General features: G+C 39.8%; 1 protein-coding gene across 5 annotated transcripts in view; it reads left to right on the forward strand.

Annotated features, from left to right (window-relative positions):
- THSD7A (thrombospondin type 1 domain containing 7A) overlaps nucleotides 1–22,328 on the forward strand; it is a 689,693-nt gene that overhangs the window by 565,409 nt on the left and 101,956 nt on the right. For all 5 annotated transcript variants that reach the window (XM_089315677.1, XM_089315676.1, XM_089315679.1 and 2 more), the window contains 2 exons: nucleotides 7,717–7,911; nucleotides 19,856–20,090. In XM_089315677.1, coding sequence (XP_089171803.1) covers nucleotides 7,717–7,911; nucleotides 19,856–20,090 — 430 coding nt within the window. The remainder of the gene's footprint in view (nucleotides 1–7,716; nucleotides 7,912–19,855; nucleotides 20,091–22,328) is intronic.

Here is a 22,328-nt window from a genome sequence, read left to right on the forward strand (position 1 = left end):
TTCTGGTAGGCCACTGGGGGTAAAATCAGTAGACAGACAGAAAGTTTTCAAAGTGATACGTCAGATGCTGTGGGAGTACAGATCATGGAGCACAACTCCCATCTGTGGAACTTCAGAAAGTCAAATAAGGTTTATAAAGGACAATAACCCAGTCCTGAAGGATCAGAGCTATGGGCTGCCAGCCATGGAGGGCAGCAGATGCAGGATGGCAGAGGAGTGAGCAAGCAGCATGTACGTTCATGAAAAAGCACATTGCTCTCATGAAGTGCAAAATAAAAGGCTATGACAGATGACAAGGGTGTCTGTGCTCTGCTAGGGGATTTGGAGTCTAATTACTAAGTGTTGGAGAGAGGATGCTCAGACTCATGTTCTGGAAGCATACCCCGGGAGTAAGAGTCGGTGATGGTTACGGGGGAGATGTGATAAAACAGAAGTCAGAGGAAAGTGCGCATTGGTCTGGAAAAGAACATGGATTCAAGATTTTAAAATTAGAATCACTGCCTGGATGACAGCAGAGTGCAAGTATTAAAATAACTTGGAGACGTCCCATTAAGATGAAGAGACATGTGGTCTCTCTTCTGGAAGGGAAATGAAAAGAGTTTTTAAGGCTCAATTCATAGATCCCTTAATTTAATAAACAGAGTAATTTTGCCTCCACCTTATGTCTGTTAGAAGGTTAGATGAGATGATTATATGAAAATGTTTGCTAGAAAGGTCCTTAGAAATATGAGAGTCCATTGTTTTCCTACCTGAATTCTTTCCTGAGCCTTTATTGGTTTATCAATAAATAGATAAATAGATAAATAAAGACTATTTCAATCAAAAGTCAACATGAATGTTGAAGATACTCTCTGAAGTAATAAAAGACATTAAAAACTGAATAATAATTTTCAGAGTTACTGTAGAGTTTGGAGAGAGAGAGAATCTCAAGATCGCAACACTGGGAGCTTTCTCAATAGTGTATTTTTAAAATCTAGCCTCTGGTCTGGTTTCTCTTTGCTTCAATTTCATCTTTCTGTTTACTCCTCTTTCAATTCCTTTCTATTGATAAGTAGAGGTGCTTTGGACATTGGACTACTCTGACTGTTGGAATCAACCATAAAGGCTTCACATTTCTATGATTCAAAAGAAATCAGGATAATTCAAGAAATATTTAGGAAATTATGTTTATGCTTTGCATTAAAATATAACAAATTATATCTTTAATTATTAACTTTAGATTCTTGACTCAGCTCCTAAACTCCAAAAACCTTGAAGCTATAAAAACCTATGATGAGGCATGGTTTGTCTTTGTTACTTCATTTATGCTCTCTGACAGTGAATGCAATAAACTCCATGTATGCTTTTACCAAGAAAAAAGCTATTCTCAATTCTCATTTTCTTTCATTTCTATGGAAATCTTCATAATTTTTAGTGTAATTACTGCAAGCAGATGTTCAGTGCTCTTATTCTAATAATAGGAGATACAGTAGAATGAAAAGGGATAGTTTGGAAGAGTTCGTGAAAGAGTTTGATGGTGTTCGTGAATATAAGTCAACTATGAGGAAATTGGGGAGTACTTTAACGATGTCAAAATACTTAGTGATATTTATGAAAATGATGGCCTATGAAACCATATTCTTAAAATTACAATTGCTAAGAAAGTGAAATTTCTTGGAGGAATTTAACGAATTTAAGCATTTAAGTCTCATTTTAAATTCATAAAAATGAACCCAAGAATTTTCATCTTATAGAAACCTCTTACATAGGGTGTAACAGGTATGCTTAAGCCAAGGCTTTAAAGTAGGTGTAAATTGTAAAGTGGAGACAATGTCTAATTCTTTTGCATCTGCATTATATATTTCATGTAAAGTATTTCTTGTTGGAGGCTTAGTTAAAATGCCTAGAGCTTCATGGATGAAAAAAATAAGCTCTCTAAATGCAAAGCAGTCTTTTCAAACTGAATAATTATGTTAGGAAATGTATCCCCAAAAGACACCGTATGTAACACACAAAGGTTAGCACAAGGAGGATTCTAAATGTTTATAACAACACAATTTGAATCCAGCTAAGAAATTGTCCTCAGAGAGACTAAGGAATGCCTCACTGTCCTGTGCCTACACGAGTGGTAGAACTACATCCATCACATTGGTGATAATCAGATGTGTCCACTCAGATACAGTGGGATGGATGCACACACAATCAAGTTCTCAAATGGCTCTCTGGTGGGGACATCTGGGGGCTGGATATATTCTAACTGAAGGGCAGCTGACATCGAAATGTGGAATTTTCAGAAGCACTAAGCAGCTAAATTTTCATTTCTCTACATAGAACGGTATAAATTCAACTCATATTTATATAGATGCCAAGTTAATTTACTTCCATATCTTCTCTGAAGCAAAGCCACATGGAATAATTCTTAACTAAGCAAAATAAAGTTTGTCAATGAGAAGCAATCGTTTCCCTGGTAAAGAAGGATAAAGTTATTTTCTGCTCCTGTTAGGCAACCTTATTTCCAGAGTCATTTTTTAATATAAAAAATAGAGAAAGTAGCTGGAGATAACAAGTTATGGAGTGGCCTATGAGAGCCATAGACCCATCTGTGTTTTGTTTTGTTTCTTTTGGCTAATGTTTCCAAATGACTTCGGCATGGCATGCCGGAGATTTAGCTTTAAAAAGTACAGTTCCTAAAAGTTCTAATCAGCTGAGTTGATCAAAGCATTCATTGAAAAGGACTGAAGACTTGAAAGATTTCGTGTTCTCACAGATCCATCACTGAGTATTCAGTGGCTTTGAGCCAAAATGTGGAACCCTAGACATGTCAACAGTGCATACTCTTTGTATGGGAGGCAGCGTGTGGCTGGTGCCATGCAACACTGACAAACAAGTTGTGAGTGCCCTTTCTTGACTTCTTTGTGAGCTACATCCTTTCTGTCATTAAGTCACTTGGCATCTGGAGCGCTGTTATCACCACACCGGTTAAACTGTAGATGGGGCAATTGTTTGGTACTGGGTTCAAATCTCTGATCCTTTGTCACTTGTCTCAATTTCCTTCAAAATAAAAAACAAACAATGGTAACAGTGTCAGAGATTACTGTGAGAATTAGCTGAGATCACGTATACAATATTCCCCGCATAGTGCCTGACAGAAGCGGGGCATTCAGTAACTACTCATGGAATGAATGTGTCCAGCCATGTATGCTCTATATGAAGAGTTGTATAAAAGGAAGTCCACAGAGAAACAAACGATGATAGGCATGAAATCTAGATGAATTTGTTTTATGTGGCTTCCCTTTCAAGAGCTAGTCTGGTTCTTTTTTTATGTTTCATTTTTTTCTGAGGTTTATTTCATTTATTTGAAAGGCAGAGTGAAAGAGAAACAGGAAGAAACACATAATGAATCTGCTGATTCATTCCCCACATGGCCACAATGGCCAGGGCTGGACGAGGCTGAAGCTAGGATCCTGGAACTCCAGCTGCATCTCCCACATGCATGGCAGGGCCAGAAGTGCTTGGGTCGTCTCCCACTGCCCTCCCAGTACCTCAGTAGTGAGTCAGATTGGAAGCAGTGCAGCCAGGACTTGAGCCAGTGCTCTGATGTGAGATGCTGGAATCACAAGTAGTGGCTTCACCCACTGCACCACAACACCAACCCCTTTAGTCTAATCAAACCAGTGAGCAATACAGAAAAATTATAGAACAATGTGTATATGTGTCACCACAGAATCTTTTTAAAGTACAGATTATGATTCAGTGGGTCAGATCAGCAATGCTGCATTTTCGTGCAATGCATTTGATATCTGTCCACTGAATGTACTTCACCAAGGTCCTGGGGCATTTGAATGCATGACAGTTTAAGAAATTGAGTACTTTGATCCATGTGTGTCTAGAACAACGTTCTGTTTCATGACACAATAGCTTCAAAATTAACTCATGCATCTGTATATTACCCAAAAAATGACTTAATGCCTACTATGCACTAGATACTGTCCAAGGTGCTAAGTATCAAGTAGTCAACAAAAGAGATAAGGACAATGCCATCATTTATTCTAGTGGTGACATCAGACAACAAGCATGTAAACAATTAAAACAGCTAAGTACTTATTAAAATATAAAGCTATAAGGTCACTGTGAAAGGTGTGCAATCCACGGAAGCCGTGTAGGAGGAGCAAAATGAACTGAACCTGAATGTTGAGAAGCAGTGTGCTTGCTGTGTGAAGGCCTGAAGTTTTCATACACAGGAAAAGTGCAAAAGCCTCCAGGCAACAAGAGCCTAAGGGGAAAACACCTGTGACTAGAACGTGATGCTTTAATGGGTATGTGAGACAATGATGTTCAAGAAAGCTGAGCTAAAGCTAGCCCAGTCCTGCCAGAGGCGCGCAGGGTGCAGAAACCATCCTCAGATCATCAGCAGAATCATAGAATGTGGGTCTGAGGCACTCTTCGCTATGCAGAGGAATGACATGTGCTCTCTGAGAGGAAAGATTGTGCCTACTGGAAAATACACCTGGCTAAGCAAAACAAGATGAAAAAGAGCTAACATAAAGCAGGGGACACAGTTCAAATAAAAAAAATGACTTAAAGAGAATTTCAAACATGTACATCCCTGTAACAAACACAAATACATCACTTATGCCATGAAAACTAATTTTAATAAAGCATACTTCCAGAAAACTGCCGATTGCTACACAATAACTTAAACTTTTCACAGTAGAAATGATTGGGTAATTACTAGAGAAGATATAAAATCATAATTCTTGTTGACTACAGGCCATAGCCCTAAACATTCTTGTTTCTAACAAAATATTGGAAACAAAAGTGAGAGTCCAATAAAAGAAATAATGAGATAAATAAAATATGTGCAAGCTCGTCCTTGCACAAGTCTAGTAAAAAGAGTAATCATGCAAATTTCAAAATATTCCCTCTTACTGTAATGATTTTTTCTACTGTACCTATCTGCATATATATGTATATGTATACTGTCTCTAGCATTCTATTTTGTTAGGATATATGCCAAATCCAAAGCCAATAAAAATAGAATTTAAAAGAGATACCACAGATCAGAGTAATTAAAATGAACAGTGTAACACTGATTCAACTATTTTTGAGGATTTATTTATTTATTTAAAAGCAGAGTTACAGAGAGGCATAGAGAGACAGACAGACAGACAGAGGTCTTCCATCCACTGATTCACTCCCCAACTGGCCGCAACAACCAAAGCTAGGCCAATCTGAAGCCAGAAGCCGGGAGCTTCTTCTAGGTCTCTCACATCGGTGCAGAGGCCAAGATCTGGGCCATCTTCCACTGCTTTTTCGGGCTATAGTAGAGAGCTGGATCAGAAGTGGAGCATCTGGGACTCGAACCAGCACCCATATGAAGTGCTGGCACTGCACGTGGTGGCTTTACCCCTAGGCCGCAGGACCAGCCCCTCAAGTATTATTTTAATGAGCCTCCCTTACTAATGAGGAAGTCTAACAATTTAGGGCCAATCCAAGCTAATGGCTATTAACACATCAATTGACGTTTGATTTGGTTTAATGATTAAAAGCCTGAAAACCACTAGCTATCACATTAGAGTATTTCCAGTTGACTTCTGGTTTTCTGTCTTCAAATGTGTGAATAAAGGAGAATACATTAAAGTGATGCTTTTGGAGTGAGTGAGTGGCCTAGCAGTTAAGAATCCTGCATACCATAGTGTACCGGGGTTTGACGCCTGCCTTCTGACTTCAGTTTGCTGCTAATGCAGACTCTGAGAGGCAGCAGTGACAACTCAAGTAAATGGTTCCTGCCATCCTCGTGCGAGACCTGGCTTCAGCTCATGGCTTCCCTCTTTGACCACAGCTTGTTGCTGATCATTGTAGATATTCAAGGAGTAAACGAGCAGATTGGGAATCAATTTCTCTCTCTCTCTCTCAGAACAATTAAATATAGTTAAAAAAATAGATAATGCTTCTAACCGTCCCTGCTTGGATTGTCTAGTACCAGTAAAGAATGGCATGGTTAGTCGTCCCTTCACCCAAACGCCTGATGCAAGCACACATTTTTTTTTACAGATTTTATTTATTTTTTTGAGAGGTAGAATTACAGACAGTGAGAGGGAGAGACAGAGAGAGAGGTCTTCCCTCCACTGGTTCACTCCCTAGATGGCTACAATGGCCAGAGCTGAACCAATCCAAAGCCAGAAGCCAGGAGCTTCTTCCAGGTCTCCCACGTGGGTGCAGGTGCTTAAGCATTTGGGGTGCTGGTGCTGCAGGAAGAGGATTAACCTACTGTACTGCAGCGCCAGCCCCTACATTTTTTATGTATTTATCAAGAAATAGTTCATATTCTATGGTAAAATAACAGATTAACTTCTACTTGTTTGTGTATTGCTTCGTGGTATTCCATTGAATTCATTGTCACTTCATATTAACCAACTGAGTCACAGAGTTCACATTTTTCCTACATTCTCAGTCATTTGCTTAGACTTATTTTGCTTATCATTCACATTTAATAACAGCAGCGAGAATTTCTGTCTCATTGATTCTTTTTATATCTCATTTCATTAATTCAACAAATACTAAATGAGCGTCAATATTTTTGTAAGCTTCGAATCTTCAAGGGCAAAAAGAGAGAAAGCAAGAGCCAGGTAAGGAGAGGTCTTGTGAGCCTTGGAAACCTGGTCTTTCTCTTAAGAGCAATAGGAAACTGTTGATGAGGAAGCGCTGAAGTGGCATCATCTTAGGTCTGTTACTTGTTCACCTTGCCTGCCTTCCCAGGTCCTTCCAAGTTGACCTTCCTTAGCTGTGGCTTTATAAAGCTGTCTTAAAGCTTGCATTTTCTGGTTCTTTCCACCTAACTACAATTTCTTAAAGAATAAATCATCAAGTGCACAAACAATAATATCTCTAGGAGACAAGAGAGTTTGTAAATAGATACGTTGATGAGTTGGTTCATAAAATCATGTAATCGATGGAGTCATTGTTTATTACTTGCTCAGTGTGGCTTATCTCTGTTAAAAAGACACAAAGGGGAGCAGATTTCACTGATGTTCCCTACTGAACACATAGTATTGTATAAGGGTAAAAATCATTTAGTGAGCAGGTATCAGTAGCACGCAAATACTAAGGAATGTGCTTGAGCCACATATTTATATTTCTGATAATAAAAGTGACCTCATCTTTGTGTGTGTGTAGGTGTGTTATATAGTTGTTTCTGGTGTTCTTTTTTTAAAAAAAAAAAGGTTTATTTTATTTATTTGAAAGTCAGAGTTACAGAGAGAGAGGAGAGGCAGAGAGAGAGAGGTCTTTCATCCACTGGTTTACTCCCCAGTTGGCCACAATGGCTGGAGCTGCACCGATCTGAAGCCAGAAGTCAGGAGTTTTTCTGGGTCTCCCACGCGGGTGCAGGGTACCAAGAACTTGGGCCATCTTGTACTGCTTTCCCAGGCCACAGCAGAGAGCTGGATTGGAAGTGGAGCAGCCGGGTCTCAAACCGGTGTCCATTTAGGATGTCGGCTTCGGGCCAGGGAGTTAACCCACTGAGCCACAGCGCCAACCCCTGTTTCTGGTGTTCTTGTAACATCTGACTATAACATTTGATTATAACATTTGACTATAACATTTGACTATAACTATAAAAGCCTTTGACTTTTTTTAAACTAAGAACTAATTTATCTGTATGTGTCCATCTGGTTTCAACTGTGCATTTTACATGGGTTTGACAGTGAAAGACTATTGGTGATCATGTCTTCGCAGGAGAAGAAGTGGACAGACAGTTGTGCAGAGACGCAATCTTCCCCATCCCTGTGGCCTGCGATGCCCCATGCCCAAAGGACTGTGTGCTCAGCACCTGGTCTCCATGGTCCTCCTGCTCACACACCTGCTCAGGGAAAACCACAGAAGGGAAACAGATACGAGCGCGGTCCATTCTCGCCTACGAGGGTGAAGAAGGTAAGTCACCAGCTTCAGAGGGGACTCGGGTTCCTGCCTGAAGTTGATGTCATCCTCTTTCTATAGCCTGGGTGGTGATGTTCTATGAAAATCAACTACCAGGAATCCAGCAATCCAAGGAGATTTACAACTGTTGACTTCTGGTTCCCAGTATTTATCTTGAAAGTAGATCTTTAATAAAGGAGTAAGGATTTTTAAAAGTGAACTTATTTTGCTTTTTCCTTCCTTTCTAATAATTCAGGTTCTTTCTATTCCAAAGCATTATATCTGAGAAAAAGTGTGAATATGACTTCCAAAATACCAGTTGTTTTATTGGTTTTTTACTGTTTCAGTAGTAAGTTTTTCCTTTGAAATCACACTCTACCTTCTTATAAATAGTTATCCATATCCAAGAACAAAATTTATTTAAAATCAACACCATCATGGATATTGCTTAACTGAAAATGACACGAATCTTCTACCATTCAAGTCTGTGGACATGGGCTCGGAGATCCAAAGTCTCATATGTAGATAGTGTTCTTCTTTAAAATACATCGCTCCTAAATCGCTTCACCCCATTGGGTGAGTAAGGCATGTTTGTCACATATTCATAGCTCGCTTGCAAGCTTTATTGTCAGGAAATACAAGGCTCTTGGTAATTGCTTTTCAAGCTGATATCCAAATGCAAGTTTGGCCTGTGTGTGGCTGGATGATATAGTGTCATACTTAATCTTGTCATTCTGGAAAATAACAGGACTGAAGCAGGCAAAGAAGTAAATCGGGCCCTTTCACATTAAGGCATGTTCTTTCTCAGGAATCTAGGGGTATGTTATTTAAATATTATCAAGCTAGATGATTTGTCTTCATTCACAGTTAGCACTGATGAATAATGATTTCTCTTTGTAATGAGGACGCATTTATATATGTCTGCAAATAAGATTGAGAGTTTTGTGTATACCTTTATTATGTTTTTCTGCCTATGAAACATTTTAGTGATAGCAACTGAGAGTATTTTTATTTAGGAAAACTTGTTATCTGTGCATGTAATTCCATTGCCAACGTGTGACTACCTTGGGCTTAACACATGATTGTTATGTGAAAGAAAAAATTTTACAGATATGGAAAGTCAACCTGTTGCAAAATGGAGAGTTTTCTTTATAGCTTCCAAAACCATTTTCCTATCACCTTAATATAAACTTAACTGTTTGCTACAGAACAAGTGTGTCTCTTGAAAAACGTTTTTAGATTAAAAACAGTTACATTCCCTAAGTTGTTGAACAGTACATCTAACCTTGTATGGATTATAGTCAGACTTCAAACTCAATCAACTCAGATCATGTCTTGAGCTTCATTAAAATTAGATCTGTGGTCACCCTGCTTCCTGTAAATCCATTACACCCTGCAGACTGTCGCTGCGTGACTAGTAATGAGTGCCTTCTTGCCCCGAGTCACATGGCAGAGATTCTGCCATGCTTGCAGAACTCGCCGGATCATTATTCCTATAGACAAGACGCTTCACACTGAAAGGTCATGAAATGTTTTAAAGGCAGAAATTTATGATTGCTCTTTGCTGTGGATCATCCACATAGTTTGAGAGGGTGGGACTTCGATCATTCTTAATTAGGTCTAGTAGTTGCATCATAAGCAAGTGGTGCTGGAAATTATAGATGTTTATGTAATAAATCATAGAGGCATAAATTCAAAACATAATTTAATGGAAACCATAGAGAAAACTTCGTCAGTTGGGAATATGCTGCAATTTGTATCAGTTAATAACATTTATGTAAACTGGTGCATGAAGCACTTAATGAAGAATTTATCCTTTAAAATGCATTAATTGAATATTAATTTAAAGTGTATTAATAAAATGTATTATTTGTGGGACATTGAAACACAATTTCTCTTACTCAAAGTAAGTCTTTCATAATTCTGGGTTATTTGTTAAATGATTTAGGAACTATGCCTCTTAAAATGCTTCCCTGTCAATTAGGGAATACTTCATAATTCCCACAAAATAGGCATTTCTGTTTCACCTCAAAAATTAATTCTCTACATGTATCATAAATATTCTTTATTTTCTATGGATCAGAAAGTCCTTTGATTATTTTGAAGGACAATACCACATGGGAAAATGATATATGTTGTGTTTAATGAAATTACACAATTTTCTGATGAAATAACTTAGGGGAAAAACCCCTGTTCAAAGTGTATCTGCTTTTAGAAAATAAATGCTACATTCTGTACTTTCTTTTATCTTTGTCAGAATATCACCATTAAATGTTATAATGAATACTTTATAACTTCTCGAAATTAGTAAGGATAGATGAGGCTGTGCTGTAGTAACACATGGTCCAGAAGTTCAGAAGCTTAAAAGAAAATAAAATTTTATTTCTTCCTCCTGGGACTTCAGCCACTGTTTTCAGGGACCTCCCTGAGCTGTCTCAGCACTGCACCCCAGTGTGCAGGTGCATTTCCATGGTCACCAGGCCAGGGGAAGAAGATCACTTACAGAGTCTTGTCTGTTGATTTAAAGCATCAGCAATTAAATATTGATATCTAGAAGTGATTTATGTCATTTTTCACATTTTACTGTTTTAGTTTTTTATTAGGGAGGGAGGAGGGGGAGAAGGTGAGGGATAGAGAGAGAGAGGAGGATGTTGTTCACACCCCAACCCCACAGTGGCCTATACCAGCTAGACCTAAGCTGGGAGCCAGACAAACCACGACTCCCATGTGAGTGACAGGAACCCAATTACTTCACCATCACCACTGCCTCTCAAGGTCTTCGCTGGCAGGAAGCTGAAGTTACGAGCTAGAGCTGGAAAGACCCTAGGTACTCTAATGCAGTGTGTAGGAAATTAACCACTTAGCTAAATACCCACTTCACATTTTATTTTAATGTAAACTGTGCCTAACTTCAAGGGAGTTAGGGAGACTATAATCCTACTGCGGGCTAGAAAGGGAGTGGTACTGGCCACTGCTCTTACTCTTGATTTACACAATCTTATTGTGCATCCTACTATGTGTGTATATGTGCTTCTGTATCTAAATCCACAGATATACTCCATGTGACCAACTTCAGTGGATAAAGGAGGCCTCTCAGTTAGTGGAATGTTATGATGTTTTCATTTGTTCTTCTTAAATTGATGGTAGAGTAATAGAGCAGTGCTTCCTCCTCTTCACAGTGCACCTCACTTTCTTCCATTGCTTTTCTTCCTATTCCTTCATTTCTAGGTTTCCTGATTCTATCCAAAAAGCCATTAAGCAGAGCCAAGAAATGTGGCATCTGTGCCAGCAGGTGGAGGGAGGGGGCCTGCAGTGGTCCACAATGGGTTGGCAGAGCTCAGCCTCCATGAGAAGAGCATCTAAAGTGGGAATAGGATATGGGTTGCCTGATGGGGAGCTTCGAGTCACCGAGTAGGGTAACGGTTGGGGCGCACGTGGCTGAATGAAAGCAGGGACTCGACACAGATGTCCCAGCACAAGCAGAGTGAAGAGGGAGCTGCTGCATCAGGCAGCCAGCCGATGGCGGGGCGCACACCAGACAGGGCAGAGTAGGGTGTCAGACGGCCTGATGCGGGGTGTCAGAGCTTTCACAGCAGCCAGGGCACCCTGAGGATGACCCCGTGGAGATGGCGGGAGCTCTGGGGCGTGGATGAGGACTGCCGGGAGAAGTACAGATCATAGTCAAGTTTCTTGTTGCTGGAGACAGGGGTTACACATATGTTGAGAAAGAAAAATAGAGGCCGGCGCCGCGGCTCTCTAGGCTAATCCTCCACCTGCAGCGCCAGCACCCCAGGTTCTAGTCCCGGTTGGGGTGCTGGATTCTGTCCTGGTTGCTCCTCTTCCAGGCCAGCTCTCTACTGTGTCCCAGGAAGGCAGTGGAGGATGGGTGAAGTGCTTGGGCCCTGCACCCGCATGGGAGACCAGGAGGAAGCACCTGACTTCTGGCTTCGGATTGGTGCAGCGCGCCAGCCATAGCAGCCATTTGTGGGGTGAACCAACGGAAAAAGGAAGGCCTTTCTCTCTCTCTCTCTCTCTCTCTCTCTCTCTCTTTCCTGTCTAACTACCTGTCAAAATAGAAAAATCCCATTCACTGTTTTGCTGCAAATGGTAAAATTTCATTCTATTTTATAATTGAATAAAATTTGAATAAAAAATTATATATATATATTATACATATAATAGAATTTTATTCATTTTATATATGTGTGTATATCACATTTTCTTTATTCATCTGACATAATGGATACCTTGGTTGATTCCAAATTTTGGCTATTGTGAAAAGAGCTGCTATAAACATGGTGGTGCAGGTTATTCTTTGATACATAGTGTTCAAGTCTTTCGGCTATACACCCAGTAGTGGGATTGCTGGATGAGGTGACAAATCTATTTCTAGTTTTTTAAGAAATCCTCACACTGTTTTCTGCAGTGGATGCACCAACAGAGGATAAGTGTTCCCTTTTGTCTACATCCTCGCCAGAAAATGCTACTCTCTGTGTTTTGGACTTTAGCCATTCTGACAGAGGTGAGGAAGTTTTGATATCTCATTGTAGTTTTAACTTGCATTTCCCTGATTGCCGCGAGCGTCTCGGGGAGTCTGGCCAGCAGACTCAACCCAGGGCCCACGATGACAGTTTCTCGGGCGAGAAAAGAACGAACGACGTTTATCGGTCTTCAGTAGACTTTTTATTAGAGAAAGTAAACGTGACAGAGGTAAAGAGGAAGGAGGAAAGGAGAGGAGAGAGAGAGAGCTTCCTCCTTACACCCACGGCTTATATACAAAATGCGACCAATCAGGAGCAAGCTAGAGTCCATGCATCAGGCACACCAATCCGGTCTCTGTTCACGTGAAGGGCACACGTCCTTCAGCCAATCAGGTGAGGTGTCACGCAGCAGGCAGGCAGGCAGACTCACTGCGGGGCCGGGGGGGGGGGGGGGGGGGGGTCCTGGCGCCATCTTGTTTACCGCGACCTCAATCCCTCCGCCTCCGGAGAGCCCCGCCCGTAGGAAAGCCCCCCCCCCTCAAAACCGAAAGTAAAAACCTCCGCCTAGCGATGCTGCCGCAGACTATTCCCCGACACCTGATGGCTAGTGGTGTTGACCATTTTTTCATTTGTTAGCCATTTGTATTACTTCTTTTGAGAACTGTCTATTGAAGTCCTTGCCCATTTCTCAACTGGATTGGTTTTGTTGTTGTTGAGTTTTTAAAGTTGCTGATATATTCGAGATAATAATCCGTTACCAGATAGGTAGTTTGCAAATATTTTTTTTTTCAATCCTGGATGTTTCTTCACTCTACTGATCATTTCTTTTGCTGTGCAAAATCCTCTCAGTTTGACATAGTCCCATTTGTTAAGTTTTGCTTTTGTTGCCTGTGATTTGAGGGTCTTGTCCAAGAAGTCATCCCCTACAGCAATGTCTTGGAGTGTTTCCCCTATATTTTCTTCCAGCAACATCAAAGTCTCAGGCCTTAAATTTAGGTCTTTGGTTCATCTCAAGTTGATTTTTGTGTATGGAGGCATGGATCGAATTTCTTCTACATATATATCGAGTTTTGCCAGCACCATTTGTTGAAGATATTATCCTTATTCCTCTATATGTTCTGAGCACTTAAGTCAAAAAGCAGCTGGCAGGCCGGCGCCACGGCTCACTAGGCTAATCCTCCGCCTTGCGGTGCTGGCACACCGGGTTCTAGTCCTGGTCGGGGCACCGGATTCTGTCCCGGTTGCCCCTCTTCCAGGCCAGCTCTCTGTTGTGGCCAAGGAGTGCAGAGGAGGATGGCCCAAGTCCTTGGGCCCTGCACCCCATGGGAGACCAGGATAAGTACCTGCCTTCTGCCATCGGATCAATGCGGTGCGCGGCCGCAGCACACCGGCCACGGCGGCCATTGGAGGGTGAACCAACGGCAAAGGAAGACCTTTCTCTCTGTCTCTCTCTCTCGCTGTCCACTCTGCCTGTCAAAAAAAGGGGTGGGGGGAGGCAGCTGGCCTTATGTATGTGGATTAATTTCTGGGGTTTTCTGTTACATTGATCTTTCTTTTTAAATGATTTATTTATTTGAAAGACGGAGTGACACAGAGAGAGTTAGTTAGTTAGTTAGTTAGTTAGTGTTAGTCTTCTATCTGCTGGTTCACTCTCCAGATGGCTGCAAAAGCCGGAGCTGCACTGATCCAAAGCCAGGAGTCAGGAGCTTCTTCTCGGTCTCGTATGCAGGTGCAAGGGTCCAAGGACTTGGGCCATCTTCTACTGCTTTCAGGGCCATAGCAGAGAGCTGGATTGGAAGTGGAGCAGCCAAGACTAGAACCGGCGCCCATATAGGATGCCAGCACTGCAGGCAGTGGCTTTACCTGATAGGCCATAGCACCAGCCCCCCACTGATCTTTGTATCAGTTTTTATGCCAATACCACACTGTTTTAATTACTATAACTGTGTAATATGCTTTGAAGTCAGGTATTGTGATGCCTCTAATTTGACTTTTTCCTGCTATTAGAGGTCTTTTGTGATTCCATCTGAATTTTAGGATTATTTTATGCTAATTCTGTAAAGAGCACCACTGGTATTTTAATAGAGTTTGCATTGCATCTATAAATTGCTTTAGACAGTATAGACATTTTAATGATATTGATTCCTCCAATCCATGAACAAGGAATAGCTTTCCATTTTTGTGTGTGTGTCCTTGATGATTTCTTTCATCAATGTTTGACAATTTTCATTGCATAAATTGTTTACCACTTTTGCTAAATTTATTCTTAAATATTTGTTTTTTTGTGGCTATTGTGAATGGGATTTCTTTCTTGATTTCTCTTTCTGTGAGTTCATTATTAGCAGAGAAAAAAATCAACTATCTTTTTTATGTTTATTTTGTAACCTGCAACTTTGATGAATTAGTTTACCAATTCTAACAGCTTTTTTGGGGAGTGTTTATGTTTTCCCATGTATAACATCATGTCATCTGCACACATGGATAATTGGACTTCCTTTTTTCCCATTTTGATGTGCTTTATTTCCTTCTCCTCCCCAGCTGCTCTTGCTAAAGCTTCCAGCACTCTGTTGTGTGAAAGTGGTGAAAGCAGAAATCCTTATCTTGTTCTAGATCTGAGGGGACATGCTTTCACTTGTTCCCCATTCAGTGTGATACCAGCTGTTGGTCTGTGATAAACATAGTCTTTATAATTTTGAGGAATTTCTTTCTTTACCTAATTCAAGGAGGGTTTTATCATGAAGACGTGGTCAACCTTATCAAGTGCTTTCTCTGCATCTATGCAGATGACCATATGGTTTTTAGAAACCATAATCACAAGTGGAAGCAAATCACAAGTCATTTTCTTCACTTAAAATAATCATCTATGTCTATTGTGTATTTGCCTAAGGCTTGACTTTTCCTTAAATAAAATTGATAATTCACTTTTTAAACATTGTATAATAACTTAAAGTAAGAATTTTCTTTGTATTGTGCAAACTGTGGAATATATCCCAAAAGCTAGTTTAAGTTATGTTGGAAGTGCTAAAAGGAATCAATCCTTTAATTCTTAATTCTTCATATTTTTAATAAATACTAGTAGGTTAAAGTTGAACAAAAAATTAAAAATTAATGTTAGATTTTTTTGGCCTCAGCATTTTGAAACCCTTTGGTAGATCCTCATCAAATGTCATAAAAAGAAAACCATTGATTTTCAAAATGTTTTCCACTGAATATAGTAACAACTTCCATTGATTATCATTATATAGTTAATAATCCTTAAAGAGTGAAAACCAGAGAATATTTTTACAAGGTTCAGAATGACCTGGTATAACTTAATCAGCCAAATATTAATGTGGTTTGACACCTACTTTATACTTGCAGAGAATAGATACAAATTGGAGTCAAATTTTGCCATTTTTTCTCAAATAATCATCAGACATCAAAAATCACATTTCAAAATAAAAAACATCAACAGAAAGAATTTACTTTTTCAGTTTTTACAGCTAAATGATTTTAATACTAAAAGCCTGGGGCTGCCTATATTTTCTAGATGATTTAAAAAACCCAGTATCCATTATGTGTATGTGGTGTGTGTGTGTGTGTGCGCGCGCGCGCGCACGTGCGTATCACACAGACTTAACTCAGCTTTCTGAGTATATACAGTCACTCCACCATCCTCCCACTATTGATCTTGAAAAAGAAATTCTACTTCAGTCTGTCACTCTGTGACCATTACACAGGACTTAAGCAGGCTTCCCTGGGACGAGTCTTCTACTTCTTTCTGCCAGGAGAAAGTGGAGATGGGGCCGCTTTGCAGCCGTCTCCTACAGCACTTTGTTCCCAAAGCTCTTCCCATTCAGTTTCCCTAAGCACACCTTGCCAGTGTGCTTTTTACTCAGCAGCGCTCTGCTATCAAAGGGATTGGGGCTGCAAAAGCTGGCAAGATAAAAGCCTTAGAACTCTAATTCCTAGGATACGAACAGTCTCTTGGTAACAAGAGCCCAGTTCACTTCTTTATCCTTGTTGCAGTCACTTTCCTCGGTGAACTCTATACTGCAATTCACTGCACAAGCATTACTAATTCCCAGGGCCATACCTCCTCTATGTGTTTGTTCTTACCAGTTTTCACTACTGCTCAGGAAAAATCCTGCTTTCTCATCTCCCCCATCCTAAAGTTCAAATTCCTACCCCTTCGGTATTCATCTTAAAGCCTCCTTCTACCTAAGGTACTTTTCATGTCCTCAAAATAATGGAATCTTATGCCTTTAAATCCCAGTTAAAGGAAATACTTCTCTTAACATAATTATTATGTTCTATCCAGAATGTGCACATTTGTACCTTTGTCCTATGCCCCTACTGCTTCTTCCCTCTGCATTATGACATGTTTGAGAATAGTGGGAATTCTTTCTAATCCCCTCTGGTGGCCACTGAAGAAGCATACCACATCACCAGTGCATATCGCACTCAGTATGTGTGAATCCAGTTATTATTTTGAACAGTTTTTTCAGTTCATCTATCATCTAAATTGTAAGGACATCAATGTCAGAGGCAGAAACACCAAAACTCTGTTCAAATACATCGTTGTAAAACTTTTATGAACTTGATGTGGAGAAGAAAAGTCATTTTTTCAATTCTAAGACAAGAATTTCACAGAGTAGTTAGTATTTTTATATAGGCATAAATGTTTATGTAGCAGAATTTCATCAAGATTTTATAAAGTCCTCTTTCACAGAATCATAGAATATTAATATAATGGTATTACTATGAGGCATATATTTTTATGTGCAGAGTTTTAAAAAGTACCCTTATTACTAATTTCATTATGGGTCACGTTTTATAATTTTCCCAGTTCTATGGAAGTATTCCCAGATGTATGGAATTAGATCTTCTCATAAATAATAGATACATTCAATACTATATATGGATTTCAATTTTTCTACCATAAAATTATTCCCCATACAATTTGATAATGCTGCAATGACTGATTATTCCAAACCATACTTTCAAAATTGCCATGCTGTTGATATAATTAAGACCACATTGGGTCTTCTCTGTCCGAGTATCCTGAAATCAAACCAAAACTGCTGATGCAGCTTTAATGTGAATTGGGGCAAGAAAATAAATAACCTTTATGTCTATAAACTTAACAGCTATCTTGCAAGTTCCTTGACACATTATGCTGATGTTGTTGAAGTTACTTTTCCCTAATTTTTCCCAAAGCCAACCAGTCACTTCCAATGTCAAAAACAATTCAGTTTTTACTATCAAAGCTTTCATAGCATACTTATATTCACAGCGAAAAATAAAAGGGGTGACCAAAGAAACATTTTTTGTGGAAGATCAGTAATTGTACTATTAATTATAAAAGAGTTGTTAAAATCATCTGTGTGTGTGTGTGTGTGTGTGTGTGGTTAGCATGTGTTTATCTGAGAGTTAGAATTGGATAAATCTAGTGCCCTGGGGAACAGGTGACTGGAGTGCTCATTTATTTCTCCCCCATCCAATTAGTATGTTTTAGGATTCATTCCTATTCAGTTCCTAAACTTCTTTGCTGGGGCTGCCAGGGTCACAGAGCTGTGTGATGGAGGATGGGAGATGAACTGTGACAGATGTTTTCACCTTCATGAAGCAGTGAACATTAATGAAATGCTGTTTAATGCAGGTTATTCTGATGTTGAGCCCATGTTCAACACTGCATAAATATTTCTAAATTGCAGTTAAGCTCTCACATGGATTTGCTGACTAGAGGGATGTCCTTAATCATAAGGGAAGTGACACCTGAAGATCAGCACAAGGTGTGGCCGTTGGCTTTCCTTGTGACCTGTGCCCCATCTCAGGAGTACTGGGTCATCTTCCATGTTAGGATCACTAGCTGTTGAATCACCTGTTCTTATGTATTTGTAACTTTTTGAAACTTCCTTCCTACTATCTAAAACCCACCTAATCATCTTCAACCCACATCTATTGTATTCAGATATATGTGATGAATACTAGGGATTCCCACCATTCCACATCAGCAGCCAGTTCTTTTGTTTCTAATATAATATTCAGAGGCTGCATAAATTCCAGTGGATCAAATTGTCAGTATAGTAACCAAGACATACCTCCAATACCCTGTTTTTGACAGTATGAGATTTAATTTTCATAAATGCCTTCAGAAGTAGCCAGGTAAGAAGAAACAGGGCTCCATACATTGCTTTGTTACCATGGTCTCATCATCTAGGCCGTTTGTTTTCTCCCACATAATAATTTGTAACTCATCGGACAGTTATGAACACAAAATGAGGTCCCACTTGCAAAATACTTATGGGATTGAGCACATGAGAGACTTCTAGAATGATAACTCCCACCTCATATGCTTTGATTAAGGTGCATCTGTTTTAGCACTTAAGGTTATTTCATTGAGTGCATTTCAAAACCGTTGTTGTCAAGCAATAGTTAGGACATAGTTGTCATTGCTTGCATTTGTAAATTTGGGGTTAATGCCTGGTGGAAATAACAATCCCATAAGCCTTCTACAAGAAAACAAAAACATCTAAGGGACATTTGAGGAGAGAAGACAAATTCTGGTTGCTTGCTTAAAATTTTCATTGACACCTTCTAGGGTAAGTGAGAAAGCAACTGTATAACTGTATCTAAACTTGGAGATAAGAATCAATATCTTCAGACAGCTGTGGAGAACTCTTTAAAAATATTGCATCACCAAAGCTTTGATATCACAATGAGATATTGTACAGAAAACACACTCTTTAAGGAGTAAAAGTTTGAAAATGACTCAAAGATTTGTACTGTGAAGGCAGAGAAATTTAGGAATACCTCTTTTTGGTATCTGCAAAAGAATGATATAAAAACAGGGTAAGTAATAAAAAGCTATGGCAATAAGGGTACAATAAAAATTTGAGTTGATCAGAAACCATTGTATCACAGTTTAATTTGCAGCCATTTCTTTTTTTGGGGACACAAGATGATGGCGCATTGTGCAGTCCATCGCATCCGAGACTGGGTCATGCCCTGGAAGATCATGACGTATCATTAAATGTTAATACCTCTGTTTCTAATCACCTTGAAGCCTGATACATTAAAATAAGCAGGATTTTTAAACCTGGAATTCAGGCTTTCCACTTAGGGGACAATGTGGTTTCTCCCATCCACTGCGGCTCCATGCCAGGGTTTCTCCGAGTCCATCATCACACGGGCTTCACTTTTAGCTCATCTTCCCACTTCTCTGGAGAACAGAGGCCCTTCTCTGTCAGATCTCTGTAGACCTCAAAGCAAACATCATGCATATTATATAGTTTAGATTTTAAGCCAGACTGTGCCAACTGAAGTAAGAATAATGTACAATTTGAATCCCCAGCCGTGAGCTAATCACGCGCTATATGCTAAAACAAAATTAAAATGGCAGTTATCATTGTTGTTAACCATGTTAATTGCAAAGAATAAAGAATGGTGAGGTGCCCGTTGGAACCATATCTAATCTGCTGGTGTCCATTTTATAGGTGGAATTCGCTGTCCAAACACCAGTGCTCTTCAAGAGATACGCAGCTGTAACGAGCATCCTTGTACCGTGTACCACTGGCAGACTGGTCCCTGGGGCCAGTGCATCGAGGACACCTCCGTATCGTCCTTCAACACCAGTGCAACTTGGAATGGGGAGGCCTCTTGCTCCGTCGGCATGCAGACAAGAAAAGTCATCTGTGTGCGAGTCAACGTGGGCCAAGTGGGACCCAAAAAGTAAGGGAAGGGCTTTGAAATGACAGCGCTCAATCCTGTAGTCAGCCACGCGGAGGACTGGCTCAGCCTTCGCTGGCTTCATGAGGCAGAGTGTTGCGAGGCTTGTCATATCTGTCATCGACAGTAAGATTGGTTTGTTTTGAATCTCAGCTGCTGATAAAGCTGTAACAGCTTCAGAGTCGTGTACTTGGGATCCATAAATTCTATAGAATCTTTCTCTCTGGTACCTACTTCCTGTTTTATAGTACCACTCTCTGCTTTTATTAAAGAAGTGCTTGCTGTAGGCTTGACTGATCAATACTGACAGCATATGCGGTCCTAGCAGTGTAGGTCATCCGTGACCTCCTCTGTACCCATAGGCTATGGAGGCTACCAAGCTGCCTTAATTGGGTAGCAGCCCTCTATAATCTGCCTTTCACTTCCCCAGGAAAACACTTTATCAAAAATACTAAGGTCAAACTCGTTATGTCTTTCAGTGGCTAAACGAGTAAGCCATTTACCTCCAAGAGAGAGCCTTGGGATAGAAGTATTATGATAAGCAGAAAAAGTGTCTCAGAGTGGTTACAAGTACTATGATAACAAGACACACACTCTGCTAGAGGGGAGGACAAGGAGCCAGAGAGTTGGCATATTATATGTACCTTGTGAGAAATAGAAACGAAAACAAGTAATGGCATTCCTGGTCTAGTCAGTTCTTAGAGAAAATTAATAAATGAACCCAGAATACTCCTTTGAGGGCAGAAAAAAACTCTGCATAGCTTGAAGTTCAGATCTTCTTAGCCATGGAAAACATGAAAAGGAAACCAATTTTGTGTGAGTATAAGATAGCCTTATAGCTTCTAAATTCTTCACCAACTGGTTGCATGCTATTTGTCATCTTAAACATACTGCCTCACAAATTCTGACCTCACTTTTCAAAGTTTATTGAAATAATTTAATGGAAAAAATGATAATATGAGCATTCAATAAATGTTAGAAATCAGGTTTGCCTCTCTTGGAACCCCCCTCTAGGCTGCTTCAGCAGGAGGTTTCTGGCTTAAAAAATCTTGCTTTTCTCTCTGCAAAAAGAAATAAATAAATGTTAGAAATTTCCATTTTCTCTAAGAATTTGAAGTACTTCTTATAGTCCCATTGAAATGAAAAAAAATGTGTCCGATATATGGAGAATTCCAGGGGGGAAAAATAAGAATCCCATTATGAGTTGTTTGTATCTGGTCAGCAGTCCAGGCATAAGGAATATTTTTCTCTGAGGTTGGTTTTTATATCACTTGAAATTGGGAAACATACTAGAAAATAGACACCAAAGAGATCTGAATAAATTGATAGACTATTGCATGTGCTTAATATGTAGCCTCAAAACATTATTTTAATGAAAAGTATGCTAAGATTGTGATTGGTCTACCTTGGGAAATTCATGCATTGTGTATTAACATTCAGTGGTGGTGAGAGCAGGAGCAGAAGTCCTGAGTCCTTCCAGATTCTGGGTATTGCTGAAACAAGAACAGAGGGAGAGAGAGTGGCTACGGAGCTGCAGGACCAGCCTGCTGTGGCCCTCGCTACGGCTGGTTGTGCTGTTTGGCACTAAGCTCGCTGCAGCCTCGGTCAACAGTTAATCACCTTTCCAGCGTTGCTGCTGACCTTTTCATCACACAACATTTTTGTTCAGTAATGGATATGAATGTGCACAAGCCTGTGTGTGAAAGAGCCTGTTGGATTAATGCCATTAAATCATTCAACAGGAAAGGTACCCTGAAGCCCCCTGTTAGACCACTAAAATAATACAGTGAAAATTCACTTTGCCCTTGCAGTCTTTATTCAATGACCTGAATACATCAGTAAACTTGCTGAATCAAATGGATTTGTTTACTCCTTAAAATTCTGGAAAATTAAGCAAATACTATGAATTCGAAAGAAAATGCTACTGCCCTTCTTCCTAAATGCTAGGTTAAATTCAGTAAATGCATTCCAATACCAGGCATTTGAAACACAAATGCAAATAGAAACCTTGTTTTAAACTCCTCTTAATAAAATAGATTACTGTGCAATGGTAAAATCAATGTTATTGATCATATCTATCCTCCCAGTAACAAACTTCAACTCCTATCACATCTGTTTAATTTGACCTTGAATAAGATTTGGGGGAAAATCAATCCCTTGATTCAAACCACAAACACTAAATACAAACAGTACAAAGCAGAAAAAAAGCATGTTGACCGAACCAATTGTCTCACCAAAGGA

The sequence above is a fragment of the Oryctolagus cuniculus genome, chromosome 16 (genome assembly GCF_051225735.1).
Source record: "Oryctolagus cuniculus isolate XC-2025 breed Fujian yellow rabbit chromosome 16, ASM5122573v1, whole genome shotgun sequence".
Taxonomy (NCBI): Eukaryota; Metazoa; Chordata; class Mammalia; order Lagomorpha; family Leporidae; genus Oryctolagus; species Oryctolagus cuniculus.